Below are 10,918 nucleotides of genomic sequence, written 5' to 3' on the forward strand. Positions count from 1 at the left end.
GGTGCTTTCTGGGAGATATCTTCTTTGAAGTATGAGCAGGAAAGATGCGATGAAGGAAGGTGTGACATTGTGAGAACGTGTAAATACCTTTTTATCTAACCTTTTGCCTCCAGAAGAAATATTAAGTCTCTTTTTCATACATTACACCGTTCATATATCAATCCCTGTTTATCCTTTTCCATTCACTTTTGATCAATGCTCCCGGAATTTTTGCCGCCCGAGGGTCTCCGGGTACCGAGTGTTCACCTCCGAGCCCGGCAAAGCGGCATGTAGCAAAGCTAGTACACTTCTTCAGGAAATAAACTTTATGACACCTGGTTGAATCTGTTCCCGGATGGTTCGGGGCCTCGGGGAATACATGCTTGCACATCGTGTAAACGTCAATGGAATAAGTCAACTCCAGGAAGACGATCACGCGCAGCCACCCAGGCCCTTCTAGTTACGGTTGCCATATATTGGGAGTGAACTGTTGATTACTGGATTCTATGGTACATGCGAAGTGAGTTTCATCCACCGAGAGTGGCTTTCAGACTACTAACAGAGAACTAATCGATTGCCTAAGTTTTATTTTCATGAACCAGGACAGTTTTCAGAGTCATAAAACTATTAATCCATTTGAAAAACTACATCTATGTTATGTCTTGAACATCTAGACAGACCTACTGCCCCCCTCAGCCAGAACAAGATCCAAATACCCGATCCGAGGCAATAATAGCAATAGCTACAACCTGATAAAGTCAACAACAAGAAGGCAATATATCACCATCACCTCACCAAAGCCATATCCACCCCCGAGGTAACTACAATATCCAAAACAGGTCGATGTCCCCTCCGTGAACCAACCGTAAGGGCCTATTTATCATTATGCCGAATACTCCCACATGCCTCCGCAACCGTTCTATCACCATCCCCAAACGCAGGCGCAAACCTGGGAGAACCCGTAGCCCAGTATAAGACTAGATTCTCCACTCCTGGAGAGGGTTATAACCCACGTACTTCTCAGTGATATCTTCCTATGAAGCTCAAAGAGAGGCAAACCCGAGCTGTCTCAGAATTTACGACAGCCACCATTATTGTATTTCCAACCACTTGCGGTGAAAATGGTATGTATGCTGCTCGTCTTGGTCTTCGACTTTGTAGGCTGTTGCGGCTTGGGAGGCGTCGCCCTGGGGAAGGGAAAAGAATGAGGGTGATTTTGGTGTTGGTGACACAGCCTTGTCGCAGGGCGATAGGGCGAGACGGGGCTTTTCAGGGCTTGCGGAGAGGGGGGGACAATTGGTGATGGATGCGGGCTTGGAAGTAGGCGGTCGTCATGATTGGGTTGAATTTGGGGATTGTGCACAGTGGGATGTTTGGTGTTCTGCTATCTCACGGTGCGGAGGCTGACCCTGAGGCTGAATACGGTGAGAGACCGATAATGTGGGCTGCTGGGGGAGAATTTGAGCCCATCGTGAAGATGCTTCTCGCCAAAGGCGCAAGTATAGAATGTCTTGACCAGTCCGATGAATCTCCACTTCTTTGGGCGCTGAGAGCTTGTACCTCCGGGCTCCGTGAAAGGGTAACACGAATCCATGGCGCAGTGATTACGAACGGGACTGGAGATACAAACACCGTAGTATGGTTATTACTACGGTATGGTGCCAACCCAAACATTAGGTGTCATCATGGCCGAGTGCCAATGTTTTGGGCCATAAAAAGTGGCCCAGTGGCATCGGTAGAGACACTCTTGAAGCAGGATGCGATCTAAACGCACGAGACAGGTATGGACGCACGCCTTTAATGAGCGCGACGGTACGTGGAAACGTCAGGGTGATAGCAGCATCACTCAAACCGCCGAAGGTTGATCAAGATGCACTGGATGGATATCTAAGAAGCGCGCTCATGGAAGGTCGGAGGGCGAAGTGTTTTCATGACGTTTTGGTCATATTGTCAGATTGCTCCGACAAGATCGCTACTCTTCCCGAATCTATCCTCCGCTTGAATGGCTATCAAGGGGAAATGGCATGTGACGTGTGTCAAATCTATATAGACGGTGATGGGACATATTATCGTTGTTCGAGATGCAATGACTATCAGTTTGCCATTGGCGATGACTGCAAGGCGAGAGGAATCGCTGGTCTGACGGTCGCATGAAATGCGTCAATGGGAACAGAAGCAACTTATGTTTGAAGGCATGTATTGTCCTTGCCGTGGACTTTTAAGGCATCAGTGAGATGTATTCATGTTCGCGCTGTATGTTAGTAGGATTATACTGATAGAATAGGCTGGAATAGGAACAGAAGACTCGGCTTGGTAGCGTCTGGACAGTGAATATGCAATTGCGATGCAACCCATTGGATAACGGACTTGTCAGAAAAAAAAAAAAACTAAGTGGAGTCCACATCAAGCCTTGGGGCGATTCTGAAACGCCCATGGCCGCTGTCATTGTCTGATGCGGTGTGTGAGTGGATTCATGCGGGGAGATGATACCTTCGGGTACTTGTTTGCACTGGGGGTATAAGCTTTTCGGATTGCAGGGTAGTTCTTGAAAAATTAGACGCTGAGGTATAGAAGATGTAGAAAGTACAAGATAATATGTCCCGTCAATATTGGAATATAGGTGGTGCAGTAAGAGCGGCGACATACTATCCAGCAAATCTAGACTAGACTATCACATGTGACACGGTTCATGTAGAGTACGATTTGCTAATCATCCTGTAAAAGTGAGACAGTCTAACCCGACCGGAAGATATATTTGGCTGTCCGCTGTGCTGCTGCTGCTGCCGGCTGCAAGGCGTGGATAAATATAGTAGCCAATAGATACCAGCTACCGTAAATGTAATTAACACAGTGCTGATGCCACGTCGTATAGATACGGGAGTATTATAAGCCGTGGCTGACTGCGTTGGAGCGACTCCTACTCGTATTCACAATCAGTGCCTACGATTTTATTATAAGATATTGTCTTAGGCCACCCGCGGAACAACGAGGCAAAGCCACCACCCATTCATCTACCTAAACGCTGCCTGAAGGAAAGAAGCAAGATGAGCTACCAGGATCAAAAGCACTAATCCAGGGACAGACTAGTGCAAGCCTCATTCCCAAGCTGTGAACCAATAAAATGTGGTGATAGTGGCACCACTTCAGCTACAGAGCCAAGAATAGCCTAGCAGATCCCCGATCCGGTGGACACTAGGCTCTGTGTGGTTTAGCGTGGGACCTAATCGGAGCTAAGCCCCCCTCGCCGACACTTGACCGGATGCGGAGAGGTTTCTTGCTAGTTTTTTTGCTCGGGAGTCCGGAATGATGGTTTTGACAGGGTAGACGGGAGGGGATTTACATACCGATGGTGGAAGTGTCTGCGATCGGTAATTGGGATAGACTGAGTATGTATCATGGTTCTGGCTGTTGAAGAAGGGGGGAATTATTTTTTCTTATTGTTTCGTGAGAAGTAGGGGATCCAGGAACCGTAGGATTGAACTATCTTCCCCTGACGAAAGGGAGAGTCCACTCAAACAATGGTTGCCAATAGTCACAGTGACGGAGGGAAGAACAGACCATGTCGTACAACTACTAACCAAGTAAATACATAGTAATTAACTCTGATCAAGCTATAGATAGATCGTCGGTAAGTTCCATGTGCTCCCATTATAAACTCACAGTAGTTGCGCCTATCACAATTTCTTCTCACCAGAAAAGAGTAAAGTTGGAAAGAAAAGAAGAAAGTCACTGATTTCATGGTGTCGTCATTGATTCAGATTGCCTTCCTTTTTCGGGGGTTTTCAGTCGGGACGTTCCCGCCGTTTTTCCTTTTTACTTTATAGAATTTTCTTGGGGTGTAAAAAAATGTGAAACATTTGAGACAGGTTGACCGGCGGATTGACATTTCCGGTCGCGGGTAGGGAAGATACCCCTCACTCCCTTCACTCTTTAATACTCAGTTATCTATCTATTTATTATCTATCAAGTATGTGTCGACTGCAGACCCTAAAAGCCTAGACAATCGGGGTACCGCATTCATTCAGCGCTATTCTACAAGGGAATTGGCGCAATGGCTGGACTCTGATGCTGACGTTGACAATACCTTAGTTGGGACCTCCGTCGCTTGCTGCCCTCCCCATCTGGGATGAGCCAAAGAAGTGGTCCCCAAGGTTCAGGGCCATTCATCCAAGACAGTCCAAACTCCGGTTATCCGTACCTGCAAATAGTGAGTATCGTTGTATACTAGAAAGTAGTCAAGTCGTACTAGTACCGAGTGGTGGTAGGATGGGCAGTGCAGTGCCACAATGTGTGCTAGGAATACTCCGTACTTGAGAAAGACTAAACTAGTAGCATCGTTAACTAACGTGTCTCCGATACTATTCCTGTCCATCTCGACCGACTGGATTTTCTCGAAGCTCCACTTCGGACCTGCCAAGCCGAACCAGGCCTGCCTTGTTTTTTCTGCCCAGTCATTTGTCCCCGTTGACTAGTATTTATCAGTCCATCCACTGCCAGGCAACCAACTCTTGTCTTCTTACTCCCTCATCCTTCCGGTGTGGCTTGTCTTCAACCCCCAATTCACTGTGTCATCTGAAGACTCTGGGTGAGACACCTCACAGCCTTCCTCTCGCTAGCGCCCAGCTTTATTATCTGCCAACCCGCCATCGCTCATCTTCCTATTCCTCTTTCGCTGCCATCATCTCGACTCAGTCCTCCGTTACCCAATTCGGCGTCGGATCGAACTATAGTCAACTCCGTTTCATCCATCGTCGGATTACCCTCTTCCCCTGAATCTTATCATCCAACTCAATTACATCGATCCTGCGCCATGGCGTTCCTCACTCGCTTGCTTCACTTCCTGCTGCTGTCGTTGATCGCCTGCGCTGCTATCGCGGCCCCGACTGCCGATCAGTCTGATGCCGCCAACTCGGTGGTCGACTCGACTTCCCACGGCTATCTCAATAGCTTCGAGGACAAGGCCCTGCATCTGTATGAAAGGTTCCGTCACGGAGTTTTTCATTCCGCAGATGACAACGCCCAGACTGTGGAGGAGGATGCTGCACGGTCCAGCCGGGCCAACCTCGCCAAGCGACAGGGTGTGAGCAATTCGACGAGCGCTGCAGAAACCAGCCAGGCGACGGAACCTGCCACGACTTCGGCGACTGCTGCGGCCACTACTCAAGCGGAGACCTCTGCCAGCAGCGCTGACTCGACCTCGGCCGAACCCACCTCTGCTGCCACCACCGCCGCCGCCACCACCGCGCATACAACCGCCGTGCAGACTACATCTAGCTCTAGCAGCAGTGAATCCAGCTCTAGCAGCAGTGAGTCGAGCTCTAGTAGCAGTGAGTCTAGCTCCTCGTCCACGTCTCCTGTCACCACCACCTCCTCCTCCTCTTCTTCTTCTTCGTCGTCGACGTCGACCTCTTCGACCTCATCGACTTCGTCTACTGCGTCCTCTTCTTCATCCTCCTCGTCTTCTACTACCTCTGCCTCTACCTCTTCATCCACTTCTTCTTCTTCGTCCTCCTCTCACACTCGGACAGCATCTTCTACCACCAGCGTGCCTGCCACCACCACCTCGTCGACCTCGTCCACTTCCACTTCCAGCTCGACCTCATCCACCGCAAGGTCGACCACCATGCACACCACGAGCTCCACATCGCAGGATACGACTAGCACGAGCAGCACGACCAGCCAGCCCACCACCCCGTACACCTCCACCTACAAGATCACCACCACTTTGCCCGACGGTCAGCAGAGCACCGTGACAGCCGTGACAGTCGTGCATCCCACCGAAACCGCCCGCGAGGTGGCCACCGGCACCAAGGCATCCCCGGGACTGCAGACCGACTCTGCTGCCTCTGCCAATGGATTCGCGCGCGAGTTCGCTCTCATGATGGGAGGAGCTGCCGTGGTGGCCATGGCATTGTAGCCTCTCTCAGCCTGTGACAACAATACTCTACCATTCAAGTGCATATTCGGCGTTAAATTTTATTCTCACATTTCGAAAATGTTTTATGATACCTCACGATCCTTGAGCAAGCAAACAAGCTAGCATGTGCATATTTCTCCGGCGTCCAAATACCAGTCTCTCCTTGAAAGCGCTGCATAAATGGTTGCAACTTATTCACAAATGGTGTTGAAAAGGAATTTGTTTTTCATGATGACATGTCTCTCTTTATGACCCTGTCCAAATTTACAACTACATACATACATACTATGTTTCCAGCGTGTGCATATTAGAATTGTCACTCTGACTGGTGTATTTACAACCAACTGAACCAACTGAACCAACTGAACCAAGTGAAACTTGACTGAACTTAAATAATCGTATCACATCGTACTCCTGGGTATTTAACTACAGTTATCAACACATAATCCACTACCACCCCAACTCGTCGTATATATATATATCCCACTCTTCACACCCCAATCCCTCCGCGCTACCGCGCTCCGCAATAAATTATAATTATAAAGTAGCTCTCTCCTCCTCGGTCCAAAACCTCACCAAACTCTCCCAAGCAGCCACATCCCCATCCCTCAACAACGCCGCCACATCGACATTAAGCGGCGAATCGGGTCTCGGATCCGTCAACAACTGATGAATCGCACTCAACGTACTACTCAGCGTATACACAGGACTCCAATGCTCCGTGGTCAACAACGTCAGACAGATCTCGCCCGTGGTGAAGCTGATGTTCGGATGGCTGATTTTCGTCTTGAAGGTGATTTTCGGTGGGGTGAGGGGGTAGGTTGGGGGGATTTGGATGGAGAGGGTCCAGAGGCCATCTATTCATTCATTCCCCATGGGAAGGGGGAGAGATGTTAGTGGGGGTGTTGTAGAGTAAAGAGGAATGTGGGGATGGGGATGGGGGCATACTCTCGTAAGGCGTCCCCGGAACACCTTTTAATACTGCTTCCCAGTGGAGGAGGTCGTCTTCGTCGACGGGACCGAGGTGTAGGAGGGCTTCGTTGGGGGAGTTCGTGTAGTCTTTTAGTTCGCGGAGGAGGCGGTGCGTTGTTTGTGAGGAGGCCATGTTCTTTTTATACCTTTCAAGAGGGAGGGTATTAGGTTGTGTGTATGTGTGTAGGTTGGTATGTGGAGGAGGGGTGAATTGATAGGAATGATTGATAGTTGGTTGGATGAATGGAGATAGGAAGCAAGCAAGCAAGCAGATAAGGTGGATGTCGCGGTGGCTGGTGCGGGTGCGGTGCGGTGCTTGCTCGTGTCGCGCCGAGGCTCAATGCCAGCCGTGGGTCTTGACTACCCGTCGGTTGATTGGTTTCCGGTCGGTCTCGGCTTCCGAACCCCCATGTGTAATCCGCCGTCACTGAGTCGCTCGCCCCTTGTTGAGCCTAATTTCAGTCGATCTCGGATTTACTACATGGTTTCATTTCATGTGAAGAATTGTTTATACGGCACGGAGTACAGTTTATCTAAGCTAGAGCTAGAGCTGGTATCAACATGCGCACTTCTCGGGCATCTAAAGAAACTGCCAAGGTGCTGCAGGCTTTGTCGCCTCCTGCTCGACGAACAACTCGCAGTTCGGCTCAGGCTGCTGGTCGCCTTCAGGGCTTTGCTTTTGGGGGTGCTACTGCCCCGGATGCATCTGTCAGTGATGATGATACCTCGTCGCTCTCGTCTGTGCCGACGGTTGATATCGAGGATATCATGGAGCCGCCGGCCAAGCGTCGCAAGAGTGCGTTGAGCGCCACGTCTACCAGGGCGAATGCGCGCTCTAGCCGGAGAGCTGTCAAGACAGAGACTCCAATCAAAGAAGAGACTCTTGTCAAGGCAGAGACTTCTATCGAAGAAGCACCTGTCAAGAAAGAACCACTTGAAAAGCCGTCAAAAGCACGACGGACGCCCGCACGCAAGATCAAAACTGAGGATGGCGCCTACTCCATGCAGCCCCCCTCCAACTGGGAAACTATGTATGACATGGTCAAGAAGATGCGAGAGGCAAATCCCACTGCACCCGTTGACACCATGGGCTGTGCTGAACTCTACTGGCGTGCGTCCTCTCCGCGCGATCGCCGGTTCCAGACTCTCATTGCACTGATGCTGTCATCCCAAACCAAAGACACGGTCACGGCGGTAGCCATGCAGCGGTTGCACACGGAGCTTGGAGACCAGTCGACGAGCATCGTGAAGAAAGAGCCTGAAGAGTATGACTGGAAGCCCACAGACCAGGTCAAGGACAGCACTCTGAACCTGGAGAACATCCTAGCCGTCACTCCTGAGCGCCTCAACGAGCTCATTGCCAAGGTGGGCTTCCACAACAACAAAACCAAGTATATCAAGGCCGCAGCCATTATCCTCCGCGATCAATACGATTCTGATATCCCGTCGACTGCTCCTGAACTGATGAAGCTCCCTGGCGTCGGTCCGAAGATGGCGTTTCTGTGTATGAGCGCGGCGTGGGGCAAGCACGAAGGCATTGGCGTTGATGTTCACGTTCATCGCATTACCAATCTCTGGGGATGGCACAAGACGAAGAATCCGGAGGAAACTCGCATGGCGCTGGAATCGTGGCTACCGAAAGACAAATGGCACGAGATTAACAAACTGCTGGTCGGCCTAGGACAGACAGTCTGCTTACCTGTAGCTCGGAGATGCGGCGAATGCGATCTTGCAGGAACCAAGCTCTGTAAGAGCGAAATCAGGGGTCTAGTAACACCAAAGCGAGACGCTGTGAAGCAGGAGGGGCCAAAGGTGAAGGTCGAGCAGGAGTAGAAGTTGAACCCAGTCATGAGATTGAATGCCCCAGGCAACTCGTCAGTCACTCTTAATGTTTTGTTTCAATTGTTTGGCGGGGAAACACAACCACTCTGTTTTGCCAGACCAGCCTTCTTCCTCTGTTGACCGTGTGTTTACCTGTGTTAACCAGACATCTCTTCCGTCAAATTATCAAGTTGTATTCCGTTGATCTTCGATAACGTTGTCAAGACTTTCATCGCTGTGCTTAACAGCTAGCTCGGCTCGAGTTAAGCTCTCACTCGCGCTGTTAAGCGTAAGTTCATCCATCAGGTTAATTGTGTGACACGGTGAACCTACTAACTCGGTCCGATTATGTGCAGGTTGTATGGAAATCAGTGTCATCGAGGACGACAGTTGAATACTGGCTTTCGATACCGTTCAATTGACCATACCGCCGCCACCTGGGACTTGCCGAAGGTCTGTTCCTCACATTGTCAGCATGGAGGTCACAAAGAAGGGCCCTACACTGTTCGATTTGCCAGAAAATATCAGAAATAGAATCTTCGACTTCGCTGCCCTGCGTCGTTCTTGTATCATCGACTTTACGTTGGAGCGGGACCGCATCAAGCGAGACCCGCCTTATTGTCATAGAACCGAATTGCGAGCGCATCGCAGCCCTTGGCTTCCGCTCAGCCGCTGCTACCATCCAAAGCTGCCGACACAGTTGTTCCTGTCGTGTCACACCCTGCGCCGGGAGGCCGGTGCCTATTTCTTCTCCCATAATCGCTTCAGCATGTTTCTTCGCGGCCGGGCAGACTATAAAAATTTTGAGGCTTCATTGCAATGGGGCATGGAACATATTCGGTACTTGCATGTGGATCTCGGTCATAAGGACAACCGAACGCTCAAGCTGGCGGGTGGTTCCCACCAAACATTGTTGACGTGGTGGGCGGCGTTCTGCAAGCTCGCGGCAATCGACATGCCGAATCTCAGATACTTCAGCCTCAAATGCAAAGCCTATGAGCAGGAAGTGGTTGTTCGTGTGATGCGTGATATGGATCCGTTTCCCAGCCTGTTCAAGTGTGCCTTCTATTTCAGCAATGATCAGGATAAGATCTATAGTTTCCTGCCTGCGATGAAGCGCACGGCGCGCCGCCTGACGGACAATCTTGATGTGCCGCCGTTTCCGTTCATGTATCTGCCCCGGGAACTTCAGCTGATGGTGCTCGGGCACCTGCTCATCTGTCGGTCCGATCCGTGCATGGCCGATCCTGTTCCGGGCCTGATCGTCTTGGATTACCGCGACCGTCTGCGCTTCAAATCTTGCTGTGGCACCTGCTCGCCGGTTGGAGGCATTTGCTTCTGTGATAAGACCGAGACGGTATTTTCGACGGGCTGCACCTGCTTCGCCTCGCCATTGCGCTATTTCCTGGTTAGTCGGGAGTTCCATGAGCTCGCTCGTCAGGTCTTCTGGGGCCGCAACAAGTTTATGTTTGTGGAGGAGGATCCGACCTACACCATGGGCTTTCTGAGTGGCATACCCACGGAATCCACGATACTGGTGCAGAACTTGACTTTCCACTTTCCCTTGTGCTTTCGGGCCACCCCGCAGACGGGAGCCCGCTCCGCGGACGCGAACTTGCGGCACTGGGCAGTTCTGCGCCGTTTCATCCGGGAGCACTTTGATCTAGCGCGCCTAACCCTGAAGATCCATGACCAGGGCCGGGCCACGTCAATGTACACGATGGACAACCGCAAGAGATATTTGCGCCGGCTGCTTATGGCGTTTACCGACATGAGAGGGCTGCGAGGGTACCGGGTGTATCTGCGAGATGACCGCGGGTTCGAGAGACAGGCCGTGATGGCTGTCATGGGGCGATGGGCTCCTTGAGACCGAGTGATTCTTGTGCCTAAGTACTCTCGTCTCTGGCAAAACATGGAACACATATCTCCATGGTTTGATGGTCGATGATTGATGGTTGTTGCAGATAGCGAGTTGATGCACATAGATGCGTGGTGTGGTTTTCTTTTCTTTTCTCTACTTTTTCTTCTCCTGTGTCTTTTCTTTGATGAAACACGAAAACTCGTCTCCATGCAGATAGCGATGCTCATGCAGCTGATAGATGCTTATCCTGCTGTTAGTTCTTTTTCTTTCTTTTCCTTTCTCATCTGTCTTTTCTTCACAGAACACGAACACTTACCTCTTATGATCATGACGCTTAATGCAGAAAGCGATGCTTGATGCAGATAGAT

At 50.5% G+C, this 10,918-nt stretch overlaps 4 protein-coding genes across 4 annotated transcripts; 3 read left to right on the plus strand and 1 right to left on the minus strand.

The window, feature by feature from the left end:
* Nucleotides 1-4,789: 4,789 nt before the first annotated feature.
* Nucleotides 4,790-5,896, plus strand: AtWU_10825 (putative GPI anchored cell wall protein (Dan4); the record flags this gene model as incomplete). The annotated part of the gene is made up of 1 exon (XM_035505928.1): nt 4,790-5,896. The coding sequence occupies one exon, from the start codon at nt 4,790-4,792 to the stop codon at nt 5,894-5,896; it is 1,107 nt and encodes a 368-aa protein (XP_035361821.1).
* A 537-nt stretch (nt 5,897-6,433) lies between these two features.
* Nucleotides 6,434-7,001, minus strand: pex4 (putative ubiquitin conjugating enzyme (UbcJ); the record flags this gene model as incomplete). Its single annotated transcript, XM_035505929.1, has 2 exons — nt 6,434-6,753; nt 6,845-7,001. The coding sequence occupies 2 exons, from the start codon at nt 6,999-7,001 to the stop codon at nt 6,434-6,436; spliced, it is 477 nt and encodes a 158-aa protein (XP_035361822.1).
* A 428-nt stretch (nt 7,002-7,429) lies between these two features.
* AtWU_10827 (endonuclease III domain-containing protein) lies at nt 7,430-8,701 on the plus strand (the record flags this gene model as incomplete). The annotated part of the gene is made up of 1 exon (XM_035505930.1): nt 7,430-8,701. One exon carries the CDS (start codon nt 7,430-7,432, stop codon nt 8,699-8,701), a length of 1,272 nt encoding a protein of 423 aa, XP_035361823.1.
* Nucleotides 8,702-9,164: 463 nt separating this feature from the next.
* On the plus strand, nt 9,165-10,556 carry AtWU_10828 (uncharacterized protein; the record flags this gene model as incomplete). The annotated part of the gene is made up of 1 exon (XM_035505931.1): nt 9,165-10,556. The coding sequence occupies one exon, from the start codon at nt 9,165-9,167 to the stop codon at nt 10,554-10,556; it is 1,392 nt and encodes a 463-aa protein (XP_035361824.1).
* Between the last annotated feature and the right edge of the window lie 362 nt (nt 10,557-10,918).

The sequence above is a fragment of the Aspergillus tubingensis genome (assembly GCF_013340325.1).
Source record: "Aspergillus tubingensis WU-2223L DNA, scaffold_14, whole genome shotgun sequence".
Classification (NCBI taxonomy): domain Eukaryota; kingdom Fungi; phylum Ascomycota; class Eurotiomycetes; order Eurotiales; family Aspergillaceae; genus Aspergillus; species Aspergillus tubingensis.